This window comes from Cavia porcellus, unplaced genomic scaffold (genome assembly GCF_034190915.1).
Source record: "Cavia porcellus strain 051 isolate PalLab524CR breed Dunkin Hartley unplaced genomic scaffold, mCavPor4.1 scaffold_14, whole genome shotgun sequence".
NCBI classification, from domain to species: Eukaryota; Metazoa; Chordata; class Mammalia; order Rodentia; family Caviidae; genus Cavia; species Cavia porcellus.
Window position 1 is genome coordinate 76,220,253 of NW_026947497.1, and position 25,227 is coordinate 76,245,479.

A 25,227-nucleotide genomic window follows, 5' to 3' on the forward strand; every position below is an offset into this window, starting at 1 on the left:
CCATTATTAATATTTTTAAACATTTTTTATTTTAACGTTTGTTTTCCTTCCTTTTGTTATCATCTTCTAATAGTCGTTTCTTCATTCATATGTGAGATTACTAATAAAAAAAAAAAAAGAAAAGCCAAAATACATGCTATAGTGGCATAGGTCTGTTATTTCAACTGCTTAGCAGGCTAAAGGCAGTAAGAACGCCAACCCAGGCAACCCAGCAAGACTCCAGCTCAAAATAGACATAAGAGCTACAAATATAGCTCAGTGCCTGGCAAATGTAAGGTCGTGCGTTCGATTCCGAATACCAAAAACAAAACAAAACAAATACATATACATATTATACATAAAAGTGTTGGTGATGTAACTCCAAATTGCAGCACTTGCCTAAAATGTGTGAGGCTGTGAGTCTAACCCCCATATTTGAGGGACAAGAAGGGGCAGGGAAAGAGAGGGAGAAAGGAAATGTACTGTGTTCTATGAACGCAGTATCCATTATTAAGGCTAAAGTCAAAACACATCTGTAATATTTAATTTTCTAATCTGCTTTTTGTTATTTAACATCAATTCTCTTGGTCTTAAAACAGAATCTGACTATGCAGTTTGAGCTGGTTTGAACTCTTAGGAACCCTCCGGCCTCAGCCTCTGAGTGCTGGGATCACAGGCAAGCACCACCACATCCAGCATTAGCATCAATTCTTAAACCAGATGAGCTTTTCCTAAGCATATATAGTTTGCCCATGACAAACAGCATTTAAAATAAAAACTAGGGCAGGGATACACCTCAGTGGCACAGTATTTGTGTGGCAAGCACAAGATCATGAGTTCAATTCCTGGTACCAAAAAATAAATAAAATAAAAACTACTATAAAAGTTTAAGAAATCTGTGGCTAGTCACAACAGTGGGCCAAGCACAAATCTCAGCAAAATCATTCCTTACCATGCCTGCTTCTGTTATTTGCACTGCACGCAGGGACCAGCCACAACATCTTTCATTTCCTGCCTTCTCACTTGCCAATGATATTCTTGGAGAAAAAGGATCTTCTACACTGCAATGTGCTGTTTTATCCCTCCTTCATTTACTTCTCAATAATGACATTCTACTCTGTTACAGCTATGACTAGAGATGTCCCCCCAAAGACTCATGTAGTCATAAAGGCAGGCTTTTTCAGAAGTTGCTGATCTACATGGTTCGGTGCTGAGATTAAGGATGCTGGGATTGAGGCAAGGTGATTGTGGGATCACTGCACTGAATGGACTGGCACCACCCTACTCCCAGGAGATCAGATACAATACAAGGGACAGAAAGAGACCTGTTTTGCCATTTTTGCTCTTGGTTTTGCTGTTTTCTGCCGCCATGAACTGTTGCCCCTCTTTCATGCCACCCTACCTTGAAGCCAGCTACTACAGACTCAAACTGCTACAACTAGGGTTGCGGATTTAGCTCAGTGGCACAAGCGCCTGCATGGCAAGCACGAGGTCGTGAGTTCAATCCTCGGTAACAAAACAAAACAAAAAACTACAATTGTGAGCTAAATAAACCTTTCCTCCCTTAATTTTGGGAGTCAGATATTTTGTCTCAGTAATGAGAGAAAAGTAACCAAGATATACTCTAATGTGGCTAATCTCTATCAAAACTATGAAACCACAAATTTCTATGTTTTTATCCTAATATTTAAAAAATATAAATACCTGTCCAAGAAGTTAACTATGTTGGGGTTCTTTAATTCTTTCATCACCATAATCTCATTAATGATCAATTCCTTTTTGGGCTGTTTCTGTAAGTTAATCTGTTTGATAGCGACCTATAATGGAAACAGAATTTTAAAAATCAGAACATTTTTCCTAGGAAGTTTGAAATACTAATCAGTTCATAATTTTTGTGCATATACTGTATTATACAAGGAGATTGCAAACAGTTCACAAAGAGGACTTCTACCCGCCACTGCTTATGTGCAAGGTTCTGAAATGTACAGTGCTGAAATACATTCAGACTTCTCAAATTAACCCATCAAAGATCATTCTAGTATCAGCAATTAATCCTCCTCTTCTTCTAAATAGGGGACAATTGTTTAAAATACTTTTTAGTTTATGATAGTAGACTCATAACTCCTTTGTCTCTTCTCCCTTTTTTAGTGCTGGGAGCTAAACTCAGCGTCTTTGCACTATTATCCCCAGCTGTTTTTTAGCTTTCAGCTTTTTGTGATGAGGTGGCATAAGATTCCATCTCAAAAAGTAGCTAAACTACCCAGGCTAGGCTTGAACTTCCATCTTTCTGCCTCAGCCTTCCGAGTCCTGGAGTTAGTGATTTGTGCCACCATGCCCGTATCTTTGGTTCCCTTAATATGAGAAATGCTACAAAATTTCATACCTTAATTCTTGCAACATATTCAACTAAACAGATTTCTATTAAGTACTTATTTTGTTTTGTAAGAAATGCAAATGGTAACATCCACAGTACAAAGGTAGGTAGTTGTAATTACCTCCTGCCCCAGTGCCACATCAGTAGCAGTGAAAACTGTACCAGAGGCCCTAGGGAAGAAAGGAGAAAAGACACAATCAGAGTTAAAGATTCTAAACCATTATCATTTACAACATCCAAAGATTTTACAATATGAAGCCAAGTGTGGTGGCACAAGCCAATAATCCCAGCGGCTGAGAGGCTGAGGCAGGAGGACCACGATGCATTTGAGGCCAGCCTGGTACATGCAATGAGTTCAAAGTCAACCTGGACTATGGAGAGACCTAGTTTCAAAACAAAGACTTTACAATTCAAGCAACTAAAAAAGGACTTCTAAGAGAAATAAAAGTGAAAACAAAAGGAGAAAAATGGGCTGGGGATTTAGCTCAATGGCTTAAGTGCCTGCCTGGCAAGTCTGAGGTTGTGAGTTTGATCGCTGGTACCAAAAAAAAAAAAAAAAAAAATGTGAACACTTAAGCCTTTGCTGGGGATTTAGCTCAGCGGCATAAGCGCCTGCCTGGCAAGTGCGAGGTCGTAAGTTTGATCCCCGCAAAAAAAAAAAAAAGAAAAATAAGCAATCCTTGTGCCCAAAATACCAGTCCTACAAAAAATGTAGGTAAAAAAAGTTCAAAGAAAAACATAATATGCACTCATAAATAACATTTCCCTGCTTAAGAAACAGAGAACCACAAGTAAGTTTGAGGGTCCGCTGCATGGCTGTCCCCCGTACCCTCCTCCCCAAGGGAGGTCTGTATTTGATGTGCATCCTATATTCAATGTGCATCAATTCTGTGCATTTCCTGCTTCTATCCACAAAGGTAAAAATCTCAATAGACTATATTTGGCCTAATTTTTAAATCCCATGTAGTCTTATTTTATGCATTTCTCTGCCATTTGCATTTTTTGCATTTCTCTGCCATTTGTAATGGTTATCTTTTTTCTTTTTCTTTTTTCCTGGTTTCAGGAATCTAACTCATGATCTCACGCTTGCCAGGCAGATGTTTATGTTGCTGAGCTAAATCTCTGGCCCTGTAATGGTTATCTAGATACACAAGTATTATTCTTGCTCATTTATTATCATTTGCGAGTCAATATATCCATTATCATGCTCAAAAGTATTAAGGTGATTTTAAAGCCAGTGCTTGGAATGAATTTAACTATTAAAAATACTCAATATAATCTTTTTCAATGCTGAAAAATGCATGTTTTTATTGCCTATAATCCTACAATAAATATTTTTATTCTCTTCTAAATATATGTTATAGGTAATTTCTTCATCTAGCTACCCCTTACCACCTATAGGAAATAACATTTAAGAGGAAACACTAATACACTGTTAACTGGTAACACTTGGATCAAACTCAACCTTGTGCTTGCCAGGTAGGTACTGTGCCACTGAGCTGTATTCCTGGCCTTTCTTTTTGTACTAGGAATCAAACTCACAACTTCACACTTACCAAGCAAACACTGCATCACTGAGCTATATCCTCACTAATAAAGTTCTTAAACAGCATCTAGAAACAAGTCACATTATGCTTTTACATAAACTTCCAGGGTGCCAAGCATAGATTTTGCAGTCAATGCTCAGTGTCAGTGGAAAAAAAGAGCATGCTATCAGCTCAGGCAGTACTGAATATTTTATCAGTCACACTTACCCCTGTCCAATTTTTTCATATCTCGTATACTTCTTCTTAGGGTCACCTATGCTCACAATAGTTCCTATTTTAAACAAAAATAGGAAGTCAGTAAAGAACGTTAAACGTAAAGTAATCTTGACATCATTATTCCTTTAATAAACTCTACAAACCTTAACAATAGTTTTCAAATACAATTTTTTAGACACAAAACATTGAAGAAACATAATAAAAGAAAAAAAGTCACCAGAAACATTATTTCCATTATGTTAGATCTCCCAATTAATCATGTTCTCAAAAACAATGAAATATGAAAGTCAGGCGCTCAGCCTATGTGAGACTAATGAAGTTCTCAAGATTCAGGATCCACTGCTCTACAACAGGCAACTCCTGGGGAACTGGTTGTTCTGCTTTTCTACTGCAGTGAATGATTTCCACTAGTGATAACTTATGGCACTACTTGGTGTCAGAAATAAATTATATTCAAATGAATAGCCCCTAAATGGCTTTTCTGATTGTTAAAATGTATCTTCTGTCAGTACATTTAGGAAGTCACTTAAGACTACAAAGATTATTTGACAGACTGATTGCAGCACTGGAGACTGAACCAGAGGGGCTTTGCACATCCTCTGTCCTTTCTACAGAGATAGTTTCACTAGTTACTACTCTGCCCAGGCTGAGCCACGTTATCCTCCTACCTCAGCCTCTGAAAGTGCTGGGATTACAGGTATGAGCCACCATGCCCAGCTACTCCACTTTAAAAGTCATCACTAAGAAAACAGGTTTTAAAATTAGAAGGCTAGATCCTAAATACCAGATTTTTAATACCAGCAAATCAAAACATGAGAAAATCGCACTCATTTTCATTTGGTTAAGGTAAAAAAAGATAAGAGATAGGTCAACGGGCCTCACATAAATCTATCAAATTAGCCAGTTAAGCTCAAATCAAGAAGCTAATGAAGCCAGGCATGGTGATGCACACCAGTAATCCCAACACTCATGAGCTGAGGCAGGAGCATGCCTGCAAGTGACCAGCCTGGGCTGCAAAGTGAGTACAAGGCCCACCTACAACTGCATGAGACCCTGTCTCAAAAACAAAACAACTGATTGCAGAGTGAGACCTATCTCAAAATGACAGTAAGTAAATAAATAAATGCAGCAAGCTAATGGTCCCAGGAATGGTTTAAGGACACACTGGACTATATAATGAGCCCCTGTCTCAAACCTCTGCCTTTCAAAGGCCTAAGAAAAAATTAAAAGAGAACAAAAGAGTATCAACAAAGATAGGAAATATGATAGCTAAAGGTTACAACTAACAACTGTTCTTACTGATTTTTAAAAACTATCAGCTCTAAGAGAAGAAATTTTCTTTCTTTCTATCTACCTCCCTATCTATCTATCAAGAGAGTGAAAGCAGGTTTATACTTGAAAGCACTGAGGCATCAGGAGCAAATAAATTTAGAGGATATAAATGTTTAAAAAAATCCATCTACTAAGTAATTTTCCTTGACCTTGTTGGGTCAGTGGTCAGTGTTTAGTTTTGTTTTTTTTTTTTTTTTTTTTTTTTTTTGGTCTTTTTCCTTTTTATTGGTACTGGGGATCGAACTCACGACTGCCTGCTTGCAAGGCAGGCACTTATGCCGCTGAGCTAAATCCCCAGCCTCTAGTGTTTAGTTTTTTGATTTATGATTTTTGTTTTTTAAAGCAGGGTCTTGTTTTGTAGCTCAAGCTGGCCTAGAAATGCAATTTTCCTGCCTCAGCCTCCCAAGTACTGAGATTATAGGCATGTGCCACCAAGCCCAGCCAGTCAGCAATCTTTTTTGTGTGTGTCTCTTTTTTGAGACAGGGTCTCACTATGCAGTTCAGGCTGGCCTTGAGCTCACTTTGTAGCCCAGGCTGGTCTCTAACTCTCAACAATCCTCCCACCTCAGCCTCCCGAGTGCTGGGATTACAGGCATGAGCCACCACATCCAGCTCTCAGTCAGCAATCTTTAACACCACAACAGCGATGACACGTCATCAGACATCACTGCTATTCTTCCCCTGGCCGTTTATCTTACTCATAATGTTTGATCCAAGTAAATGACAGATTATGAGTTAAATGAAAGACAAAAAAAATCTCATTCTGGAATAAGTTTTATGCCTACATGTATCTACACCTCATTTTGTTTAGTTATTTAGGGCTGTTTTTTTGTAGATGCCCAATAAGAGATATGGGTATACATAAATACACAGGTCTTCTTTGATAAAATTCCTGACCATGTCTTTTAGATCTGGCTTATGAGGGAAAAAGCACCCCTCTCAAATGGGCTGACTTCACTAGCTATAACATAGTATCTTTTAAATGTACATGAGAAGAGTGTTACTTTGATTTCACTGCATTTTAATTAAAATTACTATTCCTTTAAGAAAACAATTTTTGCTGGATGTGGTGGTACACGCCTGCAGTGCACCCTTCGAGGGAGGCTGACACAGGAGGGTCTGTGAGTTCCAAGTCAGCTTGGGACACATAAAGAAATTCAACGCCAGCTTGTACTACATAGTGAAACCTTGCCTCAACAAACCCCCAGAAAAGAAACAATTTTTTTTCTTCTGCATTAAGTAAAAATGTAAGGCATAAATTTAAAAATCCACTGGGGTCTTTTTTATTGTTTTTTAGTGCTGGGGAACAGTTTCAAGAGCTGTTAATTTACAAATAATGTAAAATGAAGATAACATACTTAATTTCTCCATAATCTCTTCATCTGTCATCTTGGTCTTCTTTTTTTGTTTGTCTGTAGACTTGGCCCCACCATCTACGTGAGAATCACCCGCTGGGGCAGGAATGGGGTCAATCACAGAGCGTGTGTAAATCTGCAGAAATACAGTAATTACTGAGATCTGAGCAAAGTATTCTCAGAGCTGTTTTTCTTGCCGGATGTTTTGTGATACCTGCCCACACCAGGCTGGCTCTCCACTGCCCGCCCCCTCCTCCCAGGAGCTCTCAGTCTCCCTGGACTCCACTCAGTTCTTCCATTTATACCGAAAACTAAGTTCTCTCTCCCATTGTTCTACAGGACAGGAACAACAGATTTAGGCTATTAAAGAATGTAACTAGGGCTGGGGATTTAGCTCAGTGGTATAAACTCCTGCCTGGCAAGCACGAGGTCATGAGTACAATCCCTGGTATCAAAAAAAAAAAAAAAAAGTAACTAAGAATAAATATGAAGCATTATTCTTTGGCACAGATGCGCGTATTTTTAAAACTTTTGTCTAGCAAAACAGCAGGCCCATGAATGAGATTTGTGGCAATCTAAAATAGCATGTTAATAAAAGATAATAATGTAGCAAAATGTACACAGCTGGCCATTCACATACAGGGGTAGAGAAAAGAAGGCCACACCAGCAAGCAAGCAAATTTGGGAACAACACCTGCATGGGCTGCTGTCAGACTTGGACAGACAGACCCCAGCCTCTCTCCTACGAGTCAGCGCCATTCGTGGACCCGGAGTAGAGAAAACAAGGCCACATCACCAAGTAAGACCAGTCTGGGAACCAGTGTCATGGGTGGGCTGCCACCAGACTGGAAAAGCCAGACCCAAGAGCCCCTTCTAGCACTCAGGCTGGCAAACAAGAAGCACCACCCCTCACCCTCACCATAAGCAACCAGCTTATCTGGAGAAACACAGGCTGTGATGATAGCTATGGCAGTGAAATGCAGTTGGACGCCTGTGGTACTTTGGTGTTTCACTAACATTGCAGGGCTAGGGCCAGGGTCTGATCATGGGTTCAGAGGATAGCAGTGTGCAGTGTGGCATCTGGGGGGATCTCCTTCTGAGGGTTGCAGCAGTTGCTGATTCCCTAGGGTCTTGATTTGGAAGTCCTATAGTGTTTCCATTGTTTTATTGGGTTGGGTTTTACTCTCTTTTGTTTTGTTTATGTCAAATCCGATGGCAGGAGCAGCTATTTCAAAGATATAAGAAATATTATGGTAGCAATTTTGGATTTACTATTGGCTTGTTTTGAAGTCCGTTACTGCATTCATTGTTTTGCTTTGATTGTTTCTATTCTATTCTGTTCTGTTTGATTTTTACTATGTCCAAAGTTACCTGCAGCTATTCTGAAGATACTAAGAGGCATTATGGTAACTATTATTGATTTTACAATGTTTTGAAGTCCTGTATCTCTTTTTTTTAAATCAGAAGTCCTGTATCTCTTACACTAGTTTGTTTTGATTGGTTTTGTTTTATCCTCTTTAAAATTAAAAAAAAACAGCAAAACAAAACAAAATGTGCACAGTTTAGAAATGTTTCTACTATAAGAGATAAAATGCAAAAGATAGAAACCTTAGTGTTGAATTAAACCTTATTAGTGGATTTTCTTCTTAATTTTCATAGCCAGTTTCACACAAAATAAATTTCAATTCAAATCAGCAGTCTGCAGAGCAAACTGCCCACAGCCATCCTCAGAGCCCTCTCAGCCTCTCTTATTAGCTGCTCTGAGATCACTATTGTTAAAATTTTTCCCTTGGAATTTCACTCTCAATTGCCCCATGACAGACGTCATAGCTTTGAAAGAAATGTAAAATGAGAGACAAAGGGGGCTAGAGGTTTAGCTCAGGGGCATAAGCACCTGCCTCGCAAGCAGGCAGTCGAGAGCTCGATCCCCAGTACCGAAAAAAAAGAAAAAGACAAAAAAAAAAAAAAAAAAAAAAAAAAAAGAGAGAGAGACAAAATAGATAACACAAGAAAGATCAAAGTTTTAAATTTGGAGAGCCACACACTCACTGATTTCGTGTGATCGGGGCGAGGGGCAATGACGGGAGGAGCAGCCTCTTCATCATCGTCATCTTCCTCGGTCACCACTGCTGACGTTTCTGAGCTCTTGGCATTCAGCTGTGTTCACAAGGGCAAGGTGAAGGAGAAACACCAGTACAATGATAAGGTTAAAATACGACAATCTCTATGTTGGTCTTTTTTAAACATATTTTTAAGTTTATTTCAATAGCTCACTTAAAATGATTAAATATAACTGGTTCTTATATAATAATTAAAAAGTAAAAGTGATTTTATGAACTAGGGAAAAATAAGCTTATGAAATAAATGTATATGACACATCAAACATGCTTCAGTACTATTTATGCCTTTACACATGCACACAGGGCTGAGGATTTAGCTCTGTGGCATAAGCGCCTGCCTGGCAGGCGCGAGGTAGTGAGTTCAATCCCTAGTACTGGAAAAACAAAACAAAACAAAACACCCCAAACATACACAGTAATCTAAAAGTAAACAATCGAGAGCTGGTGAGTTTCAATGTGGGGCTATTCCCCTAGGCTGTGTTCAGTAGGATAGCACAGGATGGAGGATACGGGCCCCAGGTATAGGCAGGCAAATCCTCTAGTCACAGTTGTGTAAGGAAACATTCCCAGAAGTAGCTAACCTGCTCCAGAGGTCATTATAAATGTTAACCACTTTAAATATCAAGGAAATTCTAATTATGGCTTCTCCAGCTAGCTAATAAATAAATAAATAAATAAATAAATAAATAAAAATTAAGTATTTACTTTCCCACGGTTGAATGTAATCTTATAAAGCAAAATAAAAATTGAAACCTGCTCTGGGTAACCTAAACTAGAACTAAAGCAACAATAAATTATTCACTTACTGCTTGTGTTCCTGAAGGGAAGCCATCTTTCTCTGAATACGAAACAGAAAAGAATGTTAATCAAGAAAGAAAACTTTACATAACAAAAGCAAACAAAAATTAAAGGAAGCTCATTTCTGGGGGAGGGGAGCAGTACCAGGGATTAAACCCAGCGCGAGGGGCAGGTGCTTTACTCCCACCACCCAATTCAAGTTTTATGTCATTTTGTCTCGAATAATCTCTTCATTAAGATGGAAATACCAGTATTTATGTAGGAACTTGTACAAGGCTAAGTTAATGACTCTCAAATCTTACTGAAGCTCCATAAATTTATTAAAAATCATTGAATTATACTCATCATAGGTGACACTGTGTAATTTATACCTCAAAATTACTAAAATTTAATTGAAGTTATCTGTCAACTGCATTTATTTTTTTTTTTTTTTTTTTTTTTTTTTTTTTTGGCTTTTTCGTTTTTATCGGTACCAGGGATTGAACTCACGACTGCCTGCTTTCAAGGCCGGCGCTTATGCCGCTGAGCTAAATCCCCAGCCCCCTCAACTGCATTTATTAAGACAAAACATTCACTGCTCAAGATATTTTCTCAGGGCCGGGAATATAGCTCAGTGGTACAGCACCAGTCCAGCAAGTGTGAGGTCGTGAGTTCGATTTGCGGTACCAAAAAAAAAAAATTTTTTTCCTCAGTATCATGGACAAACATAAATTTTCTTATGATAAATGTGCTCATTATGTATACCTAAAATGTACCAATAAAGTTTCTTTTTTTTTTTTTTTGGTCTTTTTTTTGAGATGGGGTCTCATTATGTAGTTCGGACAGGCCTTGAGCTCACTTTGTAGCCCAGGCTGGTCTTGAACTCGAAACGATCCTCCCACCTCAGCCTCCCGAGCGCTGGGATTATAGGTGTGAGCCACCACGGCCCAGCTTACCAATAAACTTTTAATACAAAAAACATACTTTCTCCAGAGAATTATCTACTAAGCTATCATTCAACTAACAATTGTACAAAGTAAAATCCTTATTGTGTTTTTTGAGACAGGGTCTCATTATGTTCCAGGAAGGCCTAAAATTTGTTATGTGCCCCCAGAGGCTGGCCTCAAACTCACCGTCCTCCTGTCTCAGCTTCCCAGGTGCTCAGTTCACAGGCATTTGCCGGTATGCCAGGCAAAGTAAAATGTTTGGCCTAACTTAATTTTTCATTTTCAAATGCTAGAGGTTTTAGTATATTTACATTGGATGAAAAGAATCTTTCGTTTTTCTGGTTAAGCTGTGCTTGTTTTAAAAATGATTACTAATTTACAAAAATTAGAATGTACCTAAAAGAGGTCAGGATCATTTGCAAAGAGTCTCCACTTCTTCCTTTTTAATGTGAGGATGCAAATATAGTTACATGTATAACTTTGGTTTAGTTTTCTGGGAGACAGGAGTTGACTGGTACTAAGGAATGAACCCAGAGCTTCTGCACTAAATTACAACCATGGACTTTTAAAAGTTTTTAAAATTTTAAGGCAGAATGTCACTACTTGGTAAACTGCCCAAACTACTCTTGACCTGGTGATCCTCCTGCCTCAGCCTTCAGCGTGACAGAATTACACCAAGCATGCATCTCTACACCTTGCTTAATTACATCATTTTTAAAAACTACATATATAAATTTCTCTACCAGGGGAAAAAAAATTAATGAATCCCTGGGAATGTAACTAACAAAATCCATACTAGGAGACACAGGACAAATGTCTTGGTTTAACAACAACAAAACAGAAAAAAAAGAGAATAACCACCTAAGAAAGGGAAGCCTGAATCTGAAAAGATATTCAAAATATCTCTCAACCAAATCCAAGTGGGGACTTGATACTGACGGTAATTTCAACAAAATGGGGGCGAATGTCCCCTTGTAATCTCAACACTCTGGTAGGCTGGGGCAAGAAGATTACATCCTTATTTTTGGTAGCAGGTATCGAAATCACGACCTCGAGTTTACCAGGCAAGCACTCTGAGCTGCTGAGCTAAATCCCCAGCCTGGCAAGAGCCTAGCCTGGGCTCAAATTAAGGAAGGGTCAGTCTCAAAATTTACAAAAAGGGCTGAGAATGTAGCTCAGGGCAAAGTTCCTAAATTCAAATTCCTGCTGCTGCAGAGGAGGGAGGACCCTAGAAAACAGAAAAGAAATGAATTTCCTTCCCCCCTTCCCTTTTTTTTTTTGGCTTTTTCTGATACCTCCTCACTGTGGAGTACAGGCTAGCCTTGAATTCATGACTGACATCAGGTCAGGCATGGTGGTGCAGCCTCATCCTACCCCGATGGAGGCTGAGGCTGTTACAAGTTTGAGTTGGCCTAAGCCACACAGTGAATTCAAAGCCGGCCTGAACTACACAACAGGACTGTGCCTAAAAAAAATAAATAAATAAAATACATAAATAATAAATTACCTATACCAAGGCCTGAATATGTGAACCTCCTGCCTCAGCCTCCCAGAGTGCTGGGTTATAAACATGCATCACCATACCTGGTTATTTTTTAAATTCAACTAGTTTAATTTAAAAAAACCTCAAAACAATAAAGTCAACTATATTCTAATTCTTATCTGATGAATTCCAATTCTGAAGTATAAATCTTTTTAGTTACAATGCTTATTTTTATGTATTTATGTATTTGATAATTTCAATTTTTGATTAGAAAAACATTAAGTCTGTAGTAAAATAATCTTCCTTCTATCCCACTAACAATATATCCTTATCATGAACTTATCCATAAATCTATATATTTTCCTTTTATTGCTACAAGCAGTAAGAAAAACCAAAAAGTCAAAATACTCATGCATCCCATTTCTAGTAAATCTGGGATTAATACAACCCCCAGACTTCAATTTAAGGGTAGCATCCATCTTGATTGAATTTTCAAAAGCTAACTCTAGCGGAGTGTGGGGCATACATCTATGATCCCAGCACTCTGGGAGGCTGAGGCACAAGGACTGTGAGTTTGAGCCCGGACTGGCCAAATGAGCAACTTAATGACTTAGCACCTTAAAATTAATAATAATAGTCATAATAATAAGGGCTGGGGCAGCTTAGTATCAGAGCAGCTCTGTCCAGCCCTTCATCAGATCTGACGGCGTACCCGGAGGAGTGAAACTCAGGTACTTCTGCTTCACCGTGTTGGAGTCGTAGAACTTGAGCACATCCAGCACGGCCTGCGGGTTCTTCTTCTGCTCCAGCTTGGTGATGTTGGAAGTCTGCAGCAAGCGAGCCCACTGCTCCGGCATGCCCTGGTGAGAGAAGCCAGATGCAGGCGCAGGGTGAATGGCTGTCATTTTCGGAGGTACATCATAAAATACATAAAACAAACCAGTACACACCATTGACTGAATCCTAACAGGTCTGGTTTTCTAAAATATTTTTCTATGTCTATTCTGTATGATTGTAATTAACAGGCTCAACTCTCTCCAGTCACTAAAACTTTTACGAAAAGCAAGGAAAAAAAAGTAAACTGACAAGACATGGACAGAAAATGTCAAACTTAATACTGAAGAAAATGCCTTGGCAGTGTTTTAATGCCGTAAATAAATTCCAACCAAAAAAACTTACAGTAAATTCTCCAGTAACAGCATCAAACCCAACATGGATGGTGTGCTCAAAATCAGACGGAGGAGAAATTTCTGGCCGCTCTTTTTCTTTCTTTCTACTTCCTAGAGCATTAAGAAAATAAGGTTAATATAGGCACTTTTAATCGTATGTATTTCTCCTCAGAGTAGAAATAAAGTTATTGTACAAATCAGACTTCCTGCAAATATCTGGACTGAGAGAAAACTGGCAAATGAAGGAGAGCAGTGCTCACTCTCCAGCACTGGGACAAAAACAAAATAACAAACTAATTTCAGTCACTCGTTGCTGACATAGGAAAACACTCGATTTTTTTTTGGTTGTAGTTTTCCAATGATGGGGGATGAACCCAGGGCCTTATCCACGCTAGGCAGCATTCTACCACTGAGCTATAGCACTACCCCTTTTTATTTTGAGACAAGTCTTGCCAAGTTGCCCAGGCTATCCTTCAACTTGTGATCCTTCTACCTCTGCCTCTCGTGTAGCTGGAATTACAGGCAAGTCCCAACACACCGGGCTGTAACTGATTCTTAAATATCGATCTCCTATTCTAAACCCTTAACGGCAGACGCTGAAGGATTTTCAATAAAAACTCAAACATGTTGCTGGTGAGTAAAGACAAGTTTATTTTTTCCCAATCTGGATTCATTTTATTTATTTCTTTTTTCTTAATTGTGGCTAGAATCTCTAGTATACGGTTGAGTAATAGAGGTAAGGGAAATTTTTTTTTAGTTTTTACTGATCTATGAGTTTAAAAGTTCTTTTAAAACCATTAGGTTTAATGTGAATTGTAAGGTGAATTGTAATGTTAGATGTCAGAAATGAATATTGGATTGTTAAGTTTTTTATAGATTTATCAAAATGAACACATGGTTTATCATTTCTATTTGTTCCAATAGAGAATTACAGTGATTCTCAAATGTAAAAACTAACCTTGCACTTCTCAAATGAAATTCACTTAGTCATGATGTATTACTCTGATCCACTGTTAGATTCCAGTTACAAAAATTCTGCTAACACTTTCACAGCTATGTTCATGAAGGGCTCATGAGATGTCTGCTTTGTATTGTGCACTGGTTTTTGAGGTAGGAGCTTGCTGTGTAGTCCAGGCTGGTCTCGAACTCACAGCAATTCCCCACCTGAGATTCCAACTGCTGGGACTTACCGGTGTGTGCCACCACACACCTGGTTCTGCTTTCTTATCTTGTGATATCTTTGGTTTAAGAATACAGGTAAAGCTAGTCTCCAAAGAGAAGGTGGAAATCATTAGATCCACTCACGTCTCTGGTGGCATGTGTCTTTTAGGAAGTATTTCCATGTCATTTAAGGTGCTGTACTTCTTAGTCCACATCTGTTCATCCTGTCACCCACCCTCCACTCAGGGTCTCATGTGCATTAAGTGTGCACCCTACCACTGAGTGATGCCTGGTCCCAGTCCTGCTTTCTCTTTTTAATAACTACTGAATCTGTAGGGATGGCAGAATTCTCACTCTCAACCTGGTAACCCATGTATTATTTTTTCCTACCAGTCTGGCTAAAGATTTATCAAGTTTATTGATATTAAACATTGCCCACTTTCATTTCATTAATTTCTAGTCTCACTTATGGTATTTCCTTCCTTCTACTTTGGATTTCATCTGAAAGTCCCTTCTAGTTTATTAAGAAGGCTTAGTTGAAGTCATTCATATGAATTTTTTTTAATACAGGTACATAGTATTATGAAATTTCCTGTAAGTACTGGTTCAGCAGAATCTTACAAATGTTGACGGTTTGAATTTTCGTTCAGTTTTGTCTACGTACTTTCTAAAAGGGCTTTTAACTTTTAAATTTACTTTCCAAATATGTTCAAAGACCTCCCTGTTACTGATTTCTGATTTAATTACATTCTGGTCACAAAATATATTTTACATTATTTAAATCTTGTACTTACCATGTTTGTTTGTTTGTCTGTTTTACTGGTACCAGAAATCAAACTCAAGACCTTGCACTTGCTAGGCAGGTGCTGATGCCACTGAGCTGTATTCCCAGCCCATTTACTACATTTTTGAAATTGTCCTAGAGGGCTGGGGAATTAGCTCAGTGGTATCAGCATCTGCCTAGAAAATGCAAGGTCATGAGTTCCATTCCCAGTACCAAAAAAAATAAAAGACATAAATTGTAAGTTTCATGTGCAGTTAACAAGAATGTATATTCTACTGTATTTGGATACAATGTTCTATATATAGCTATGACGTCAAACTGGTTAATAATCATGTTCAAGTCATTTATCTCCTTACCAATTTTCTATCTGGTCTCTACTGCGAGAAGTATATTGGAATGTCTAGTTACAACTGGATTTGTCTACATTTTGAAATCTTGGCAGTTTTGTGTCATGCATTTTGAAGCTGTTTAGTACTTTTTTTGTTTTGTTTTGGTTTTGGTTTTTGGTACCGGGGATGGAACTCAGGACCTCGCACTTGCCAAGCAGGTGCTTGTGCTGCTGAGCATAACGCCCGGCCCCATTAGTACTATTTGTATCATCTTAATAAATTAACTTGACTATTATTATAAAATAATCTTCCTAGTCTGTGATAATACTTTTTAAACCCTAAAACATAACTTTCTGATACTTACATATAGCCAGTCCAAGTTTCTTTTTGTCATATTTTCTCCCTCCTTTCCACGGTGTTGAGAACCCTGACCACATACATGCTAGGCAAGCATGCTACCTAGCACTGAGGTACACCCCCAGAACCAGACACACTTTATTTTAACCCACTTTGTGGCTTAATGTAAAACACTGTAACTTTATGTAAAAACTTCACGTAGAAACATTTTTATGTAAAAAAATGGACTTCCTGTAAACAGCTCACAGAGATGCTGGATATCAAGCTTTTCTCTGTCTGCTTTCGGATGCCCCTTTATTTAGCTCTTTTGTCACTGTGTTTACCTGTTTACAGTTCAATGGGTGGTAGTGCACATGGGCTTGTGCAACCATAACCACAGTCTACCAAGAACGGCTTCAGCACCCCTAGAAGACCAGGTGTAGGCATCAGCCTCGACTCCTGCCCACTCCCAGCCCTTGGCCATCACTGATCTGCTGCCCATCTTACCGAGATTTGCTGGCTATTTATATAAATGGGATCATAGGGTACATAGTTCTTCTGTGAATAGTTTTGCTTTTTGTTTTTTAAAATTTATTTTTCAATTTTTATTAGTCCACATGTGCAATGCATAATGAGTAGACTCATTGTGAGGAGTTGGTACTGGCACATAACACATCTTAATTCTTTTTGCTTCTTTTTCTCCTATAGAGCAGCAATTTTCTTTACTCAGATCTGAGTCCTCCCTGTCCCGCAGCCTAGAAATGCTCTAAGCAGAGAGTGCAGCAGTGGTAGGACGAACCTTATTTATTTCTGCTCTCTTAGGAATCACTTCACTGCCTGAGGTCCAAAGCCCTTAAAACAATCTTTTGTGTATTCCCCACTGCCCTAGTTCTTTTAGGTGGGAGGGCAAATCCAGTCCCTGTTGCTCACTGGTTTTCCTGAGCGTTGTAAGGTTTCAGGGTGCCTATAATCATCATTCATTCACCGTGCTGGGTTCTCAATGAGCCCCTTTAATCTAGTAATCTTTTTTGTGAGATTTGGAATACTTTTTCCTGTTACTTCTTTGAACAGTTTCCTCATTCATTTGCTATCAGTAATTTTCTCTTGTATTTCCCATCTGTCCAGGGTTGATCTCCCTGGGAGAATTTTCTTACTGATACTTGTTTTGGTAATCTTAAACACTGATTTCCCAAGAATTACTTCTAATTGTTTTCTGAGCACTCTTTCTCTTTGATGTCCTTTCTTGTTTCACAGATTCAATTTATCTTCTCTCTTTGAAGATTATACAGTAAGTATGTGTGTGCTGACTGGCTTTTCTGGTTTGGTAGTTTTCTCCGTACACTGTCTGCTTCTAAATTTCTTTTTAAAAACTCCTTTTGTCTAGGACTCTCATGTCTAAGGGTTTTTCTCCCATGGTCTGGCAACCCTGCTGACTGCCTACTCATACCAAAAAGTATTAAACAACTAACTGAGAGATAAGGTAACTTTTTCACTAAAGATGGGGATGGGCACAGGATATCTAAAGTACTCTTTCTGCAAAGCGTTTTGTTTATCCAGAGGAAAAAAAATCTTCCAATCTCTTGTTTGAGAGCTATGAGTCAGGGCACAAGTATTCTGAAAGCAGGGCAGAGGAAAGGCATTCTGTATGCTGACTTTCATTGAATCTACAGTTTTTATTATGATGCTGCAACTTTTCCTGACTCCCCTGAAAAGAACAAAGGCCTCTCTGGTTTAATTTCTCCTGAAAAAATGCAAATATTTTTTGCCCATCACTGCCCACTGAATAGGGGTTTTAACTGTATGGCTTTACAGGGGGTTTAAAAGTGGAGTGCTTGGGTGTCCAACACTTCCTATGTAGATTTTCCCCTAATTCCTCCTCTTTTCAGCCTACCTATCACACTCTCCCTTTCCCATACACAGGGCATTGTGTGCCTCTAAATCCTGAGCCTCTGGGGTGTTTAGAAGAGAAACTGGCTCACTCCCAACAGACACTGTCCTCTGCAAAGCTCAGATGATGTCTTTCTCTGCTGGTAGCTTAGCCAGGTGCTCTTCCCCCCACTTTTTTCCTTTTTGTCTTTTTGAGACAGGGTTTTGCTATGTGGTTCAGGGTAGCCTTGAACTCACTTTGTAACTCAGGCTGGCCTCAACTGGCTATCCTCCTGCTTTAACCTCCCAAATGCTGAAATTACAGGTATGTGCCACCAACCCCCATAACAATCCCCATAACCATCTTGCAAATCTATTTTGAAAACGTTTATATCCTACTCTTTCCTCTGTAAGAATAAAAAAATTTTGTTTTATTTATTTACTGTCATTTTGATTGAGTCTTGGGAAGAAGAATAGAGACATAAAGGAAAACTGTACTATAAAAGTTAAAAATCATGTCATTAACATAGAAAATCAGAAATGGTACTGCATGCTGTTTTCTATTTACAGAACTACAACTGATTTTATATTAGCAAGAAGCATTATGACTTTTTAACTAGATTTGTACTCACATGTCCTGTCCTGTCTATGTCTTCTAGGCACAGACAGGACATGTGGCCGTGGGAAAGCGGGCAGGGCATACCACCCATGGAAGGGAGCAAAAGGAAAGCAACTACAAGACCTGGATGAAGTTTGCCATCTTTATGGAAACACACAATTACATGCAGCATAACCAACCTCTCATTTTCCACCAGACTCACTCTGAGTAAGAAGGGCATGCCCTCTACTTCTGAGTCCCTTGGCTCTCAATCCGTATACTGTCACCCAACAAAAACCTTAGTAGTTTAATTTGTATACTGCTCTTTTATAGCTGACAAAAAGCATATAATTTTCACGTACTATGAAAATGTTTGTTCTTTTTAGAAAATCTGTTCGGAACCTCATCTCTGGGAACTTCCTCTACCTTGCTCTATGTACCTGCCTGGGGAAAATTCCATTTTCATACCCAACCCTAGTCACAGATGACTGGCCCAAGAAAGGACACTTAACTAAAGCCAGGTCATCCCCAGGTCTCCCACATGTTTCTGGGTCAACTGCTCTAGGGGCCACATCTCATCTAAGCCAGTCTTGACACCCTGAGAAAGCAGTCTATATCTGGTTATTAAAGTTATACGAAATAGCCGGGAGTGATGGCTCACGCCTGTAATCGCAGCACTCAGGAGGCTGAGGCAGGAGGATTGTTGCGAGTTCAAGACCAGCCTAGGCTACAAAGTGAGCTCAAGGCCTGCTCAAACTGCATAGAGAGATCCTGTCTCAAAAAGACAAAAAGAAAAAAAAAAAGTTATAAGAAATAAAGCCCAGTGACTGTTGAGGGCTATATTTCCTAACACAGAGAAAATCCAATCCAAAATAAACAAGAAATGGCAAACGGGTATACAGGAAGAGCAAAGACAAGTTTTATAGCAAGAGAATCACTCTCTAGTCCCTCTAGTGTCTGAGAGGTGGCCATGGTCTTCAACTTGGCAATGGTAAGAATTTAGAAAAAACTACTGAAGTTTCATAAGTATCAGGGATATAGAATAAAAAGTTATAGAACATGAAAAAAATGGAAAACTCTAGAAAATAGCACAATATCCCACATGCCTGTTTAACTGCGTTTTTTACAGATACTCCCAATCACTTTGCTAGTGCCATAGGAGGGCTGAGAGAAGGTGGAAACAGTGTGCAAGCAAAGACGCTAAACCAAGTCTCAGGCTGAGCCATGTGCGGAGGGAGGCGCAAGTGCACACACTCACTACATCATTCTCAAAGCCAAGAACCAGAAAATAAACAAAAGCAGCTTTACACAGACAACTTAGCTCTGGAGAGAAAACCTGTTCGTGTTTCACAAAACAAAGTAAGTTGACTTCCTACTCTTTATCAGACACAGTCATCCACAGCACATTCACCAGGCAACTGGGCCACTTGGAGGGAAATAAAGGAACACAGAAATTTCTTTTAATACACATATTAGTGTCTCAAAGGGCAGATAAAAAAGAGTCTGATACACAACTTCATTAGACAACAAAACAAAAGCAGCAGGCAGGCAGTAGCCTTCAGCCAAAAGGTCGAGAATCTGAGCCATGTGTTGACAAAGGTGCCTTACATAGGCTACCCTTATGTCCTGTAGGGCCCCACCTTCTAGGCCACATGTAAGCTGTAGTCCAAGGTTTAAAGAAAAACTGGGACTGTATTTGTTTAAGAGATATTCTGCTGTTACTAGCCTCACAATCAGTGACCACACCACCCTGTTCTTTTGACTTAGCTTCAAAATGACAAAACTGAATTTGTTCCATCAGAGAAGGGCACTCTCAGAAAAGCAGGAGCCAGTACCACTAATATGAATGTCAGAATTAGATTTCTGGATAAGAAAGGACGCTTACAGGTCTATGGTTATCATTTTCCTAACCAGAAGCGCAGGTACACACGGGTTGTAGAATTAGATGTGAAAGCTACTTTAAATGATGAACTCCATTCTCTCAACATTAGCTATCTGAATAGAGTTTAGAAATGCCAGCCAAGACAATGAATGCCTCACTGTCATTTTCATTATCGAAACTATCACACTGGCTAAGCCATTTCTCACCTGGGCTACTACAAAAACCTTCTAACTGGTCTTCATCTCCAGTCTCAGCCCTCAGCAAAACCTATGTTCCTAAATGGCAGCCAATCTCTCTGACCGCACAGAACTGTGACCACGACTCCTGTCTGAACTCCGCAGCAGTTCCCCAGGAAACAGGGTAAAACCTCAGCCCTGTGGCAGGGAATACAAAACCCCTTTGACCTGGTCGCTGTGGCTCCTCTGCCTCCCTGCTGACCTGAGTCCCTGCTGGACAGCACGCAGCCACTTCAGCCTTCCTCGCTGCTTTCCAATCCCACAGGGCTGCAGCCGGCCCTTCCTGGGGTTCAGCCACTGAGGCTAGCTCTGTTCCCCAGACTTGGAACTCACGTCTTTGCTTTTCTGGTTATTCACCCTTCAGTCTTCAGCATTATGTTCACTTCTTGGGAATTCATCTCCAATACTCCAGATTAGACACCCTAGCCCTGTGTCACCTGGCTCTCTGTAATGATACACTACAGGATTGTTTTTGATGGGTATCATGAGGGAAGGGACACCACCTGCTTATCACTGTATTTCTGATGACTCACAGTGCACAGCAATTCATATTAGCAGGCAAGCAAAACGATTTGTTTGGTCATGTTGTCACAAAAGTTGTTATAGGATTAGAGCAAACTAAAATTCCTCTGCATAGCAAAGGAAACAATTATCAGAGTGAGAAGACCTGCAGAATGGGAGAAAATATTCATCCAATAAAAGATTAGTATTCAGCACATATAGGGAATACAAAAGAAAAAGATGAATAATCCAATTAAAAATGGGCATATGACAGGAATAGACCTTTCTATGAAGAAGACATAAACTGGGCCAACAAGCATTTGAAAACATGCTCAACATTGCTAATCACCAGGTAAATGCAAATCAAAATCACAAGACATTATTTTACACCAATCAGAACGGTTGTTAACAAAAAGTCAAAAAATAAATGCTAGTCGGCTATGGTAGTGCACAAGTACAGTCCCTGCACTCAGGAGGCTGAGGCAGGAAGATTGCTGAAGCTTGAAGCCAGCTTGGGCTACAAAGTGCATTCAAGGCCAGCCTGAACTGCATAATAAAACTCTGCCTCAAGTTTTAAAAAAAAGGGAGGAGGAGAAGAAAAAAAAAAGGACAATAAATAAATAAATACTGAAGATCTAGAGAAAGAGAAACTCTTATTATTGGTAGAAATGTAAGTACTGTTTTTCATTTGGTTTGGTTTGGTTTGGTTTTTGCAGACAGGGTCTCACTACAGAGTTCAGGATGGCCTTGAGCTCCCTATGTAGCCAAAGCTGGACTCGAATTCAAGGTAACCCTCTCTTGCCTCAGCCTCCCCAGCACTGGAATTAGAGGCATGCGCTACCATGCCCAGCCAGAACATTATAGAGAACTGTATCAAGATGCCTTAAAAAAAATAGCAACAGAGGGGCTGAGGATTTAGCTCAACGACATAAGCGCCTACCTGTCAAGTGCAAGTTCATGAGTTCAACTCCCAGTAGGAGAAAAAAAAAAAAAAGCAAAACAACTAATCTACTGTGTAATCCAACAATCTCACTACTGCTTATGTAGCCAAAGGAAAGGAAAGTATGTCAGAGAAACCTACATTCTCATATTTATTACAGCACTCTTCACAAAAGCCTTAGAAATGAAAACAATCCAAAAATCCATCAACAGATGAATGAAGAAAACGTGAACCTTCATCTAATCCAGTTGAAATACATTTTTTATTAAAAAACTCACCAAATATGCACCAGATCACGCTGTTGAATAAACTTTAAAGTCAGGGTTTCAACCAGGTTCTTCACTGAACCTCACATGAAATCTGTTCCCACCCCCTGCTCCCTGGATCAACCCAGGGTCCCACGCACTCCACCACACAGCTATATCCCCATAATCCTCAAATGAAATGTCTCTATACCCTGTTGAACTTAAGGAGTGCTGACCTACATCCCCTACTCTTTCAAAATTTTGAGATGAGTTCTAAATTGCCCCGAACTTGATAGCCTCTCCCTCAACCTCCAGAATAACTGATATTACAAAATCATGCAGCCAACATGTTTAAGTTAATAAAAATCAGAAATAAGTGACACCCAATAAAATGAATAAATTTTCAACTGTTTAATGATCATGTCCTGTCTGCAAATCTAAATTCTCCAAGATTTGATTATTTTCTCCAGTATTAGGCACTAAACTCAAGAGTCTTTGCCCTGAATCACACTTATAGCCCCTTTTTGAAAAACAGTTAATTTTAAAATGTTGAGACAAGGTCTTGCTAAGTTGCTGAACTACTCAGGCTGTGTGTACTGGAGCTCACTATCGTTCTTCCTCAGCCACTTACCTTTTGGGAGCATTATAGGGTATGTGCCACCATGCCCTTTTAAGATTTGATTCTATATTAATAGACTCAAATTTTCAGTAATTATAAAACTCAAATTAAATGTGAGTTAAACATTGTAATTTACAAAGCACTATTCTTTCATTTGAGGAGATGTGTTTATTTCTGTTTATGTCTACTACCATCTATCAGAGCCACATTATCATGCTAATTATGGTTAAATAAAATGAATCCTTTAATCTTATTCTAAAATCCTTCAGGTTTAGGGGCTGGGGATTTAGCTCAGCGGCACAAGCGCCTGCCTTGCAAGCAGGCAGTCGTGAGTTCGATCCCTGGTACCGATAAAAACGAAAAAGACAAAAAAAAAAAAATTTCAGGTTTGTAATTCCTGACACAATTTTAAAAACCAAAAAGCTCTGAAAAGCAAAATTTGCTCTTCCTTAAATTTGACACAAGAATTAACATAGTGACTTCTCCTTATATGAGAACGTTTCTAGCTTCATCTCACTTTTTATGACAAAAGCAGTGGTTTTTAACTGGGGAAAACTTTGCCCCCCAAAGGAAATCTGGAAATGTCTAGGGACATTTTTGGTGGTCACATCAAGGAAAGTGATACTGACATCTATTGTGTAAAAAGTCAGGAATGCTACAAATATCCAATCATTTACCCAAGGAAAAATTACTGCAACTACAAATTATTTGGCCTAAAATGACAACAGTACTGAGATTGAGAAACCCAGGGCTTGACATATGTTTTGATGAAGACATCAGTATGCTGGTTACTAAGGCTGCCTCAGAGTCTTTTGAGGACACCACAGAATATATGATCAAAACATAGTATTACTACTCAAAACTCAGAAAAACTTAATTCTGAAGCACAGCTGGCCCCAGAAGTTGCAGATGAGACTGTGGCACCTATATTATGATTCATGAGATATTGTAGCTGTGATTTAGAGGAATGCTTTGTCCTCTAAAGGTTCCTGTACTAGGATTGATCCCCAGTTAACATACTAAAAGGTGGCTGGACCTGTAGGATGTGGAATCTTTAGGGAACATGCTTATAGACACCCTGAAAAACGATGGAGCTGGATCAGGGAATACGTTTGTTCTCAAGCAATGTAAGAGTGGTCTTAAGAGTGGCCCTTCACTCTGCTACCTCCTCACCCACACATGCGCACACGCATCCTTCCAACTCTCTGCCAGGTTGTGATGCTGCTATGATCTTGGTATGTGGATTTTCTTTCTTTCTTTTTGACAGAGTTTTGCCATGCAGTGCAGGCTGGCCTTGAAGTCATTCATGAAGGCCAGGATGGCCTCAAACTCATGGTGATCCTCCTGCCTCAGCCTCCCAAGAGCTAGGAGGTACATCACCAAGCTCAGCTATGCATGCACTTTCTAACCACGAGAATCATTAAATAAAGTACCCAGACCCGTATATTTTATAAAGCAACCAAGATTGGACTAAGACATCGCAAATCCCATTAATGTCCAGAAGCTGGGGACTCAGAGCATGCAGATGAGGACAGCATCAACTGTTTTCTTGGATCTATTTCACACAGTAAAAGATATCAACATGAGTAACATACAATAATAAGCCACATGAAGATTACTGAGACCATGAAAGTAATTTACCTTTCTCCGTGCCTGAGAATATGGAGATGATTTTATTCCTCGGCTTCTTCTCCTCTGGAACAGAGGGCAGAGGTTTCAAACTGTGATTGGCTGACAAAGGATCTTTGCCTCCAGTGCTAAAGATGGTACTGCTCATTCGCACGGGAGGGGCCGGGGGCTTGTCTTCCAGTTCTCCGTTATCAGACATGATTCAGAATTAGGAAATGGCCTGAAATAGAGACAAAAACACCAAAACATAGCATTAATAACAATAACAGCATGCACAAGCACAAAATAGCAGTAACTACGCACGCACGCACGCACGCGCACACACACACATACACAATTCCAAATTTAAAAATGTTATCCACTTAAGAGTGACACTGGAAAAATTTGGAAAACTCATTGAATGTGAGATGTAACAAATGTGATCTTTCTCACCAAGGGAAATTTCCTCTAACAAAGTTAGTACAGGGTCCAAGGTGGGAATGTGTAAAAAGCCAAGCAGAAAGCATGGTTATACTAACACATCAAAAGCAATTCGCATAATCACTGATTGTGAGGCTGTTCAAAGAAAAGGCAGGCAACAGGACGCAGCATGTCAAGAAAAGGAAAGTGCCTTCCAAAGAGAGAATATATCCTGAACCCAAATCTTATGGAGCGTCTCAAGTGAGTCCATCCCCAGGAGCAGATCACTGCCTGGCTCCGAACTCCATCAACCAGCACTCTCTGTCTGATGGCATGCACACCTCCTGTGACTGATGACAGCGTAGCCTCCCATAAACTTTCCTAAAAGAATGTGCTACTGATG

General features: G+C 39.4%; 1 protein-coding gene across 1 annotated transcript in view; it reads right to left on the reverse strand.

Moving 5' to 3' along the window:
- The window catches only part of Pak2 (p21 (RAC1) activated kinase 2), a 68,851-nt gene that overhangs the window by 12,723 nt on the left and 30,901 nt on the right, over nt 1-25,227 (reverse strand). Inside the window, exons 2-10 of the mRNA XM_063224320.1 lie at nt 24,438-24,645; nt 13,310-13,410; nt 12,843-12,990; nt 9,730-9,761; nt 8,853-8,960; nt 6,807-6,939; nt 4,108-4,171; nt 2,475-2,523; nt 1,684-1,796 (exon numbers count right to left, since the gene is read on the reverse strand). Coding sequence (XP_063080390.1) covers nt 1,684-1,796; nt 2,475-2,523; nt 4,108-4,171; nt 6,807-6,939; nt 8,853-8,960; nt 9,730-9,761; nt 12,843-12,990; nt 13,310-13,410; nt 24,438-24,624 — 935 coding nt within the window. The 5' untranslated portion in view covers nt 24,625-24,645. The remainder of the gene's footprint in view (nt 1-1,683; nt 1,797-2,474; nt 2,524-4,107; nt 4,172-6,806; nt 6,940-8,852; nt 8,961-9,729; nt 9,762-12,842; nt 12,991-13,309; nt 13,411-24,437; nt 24,646-25,227) is intronic.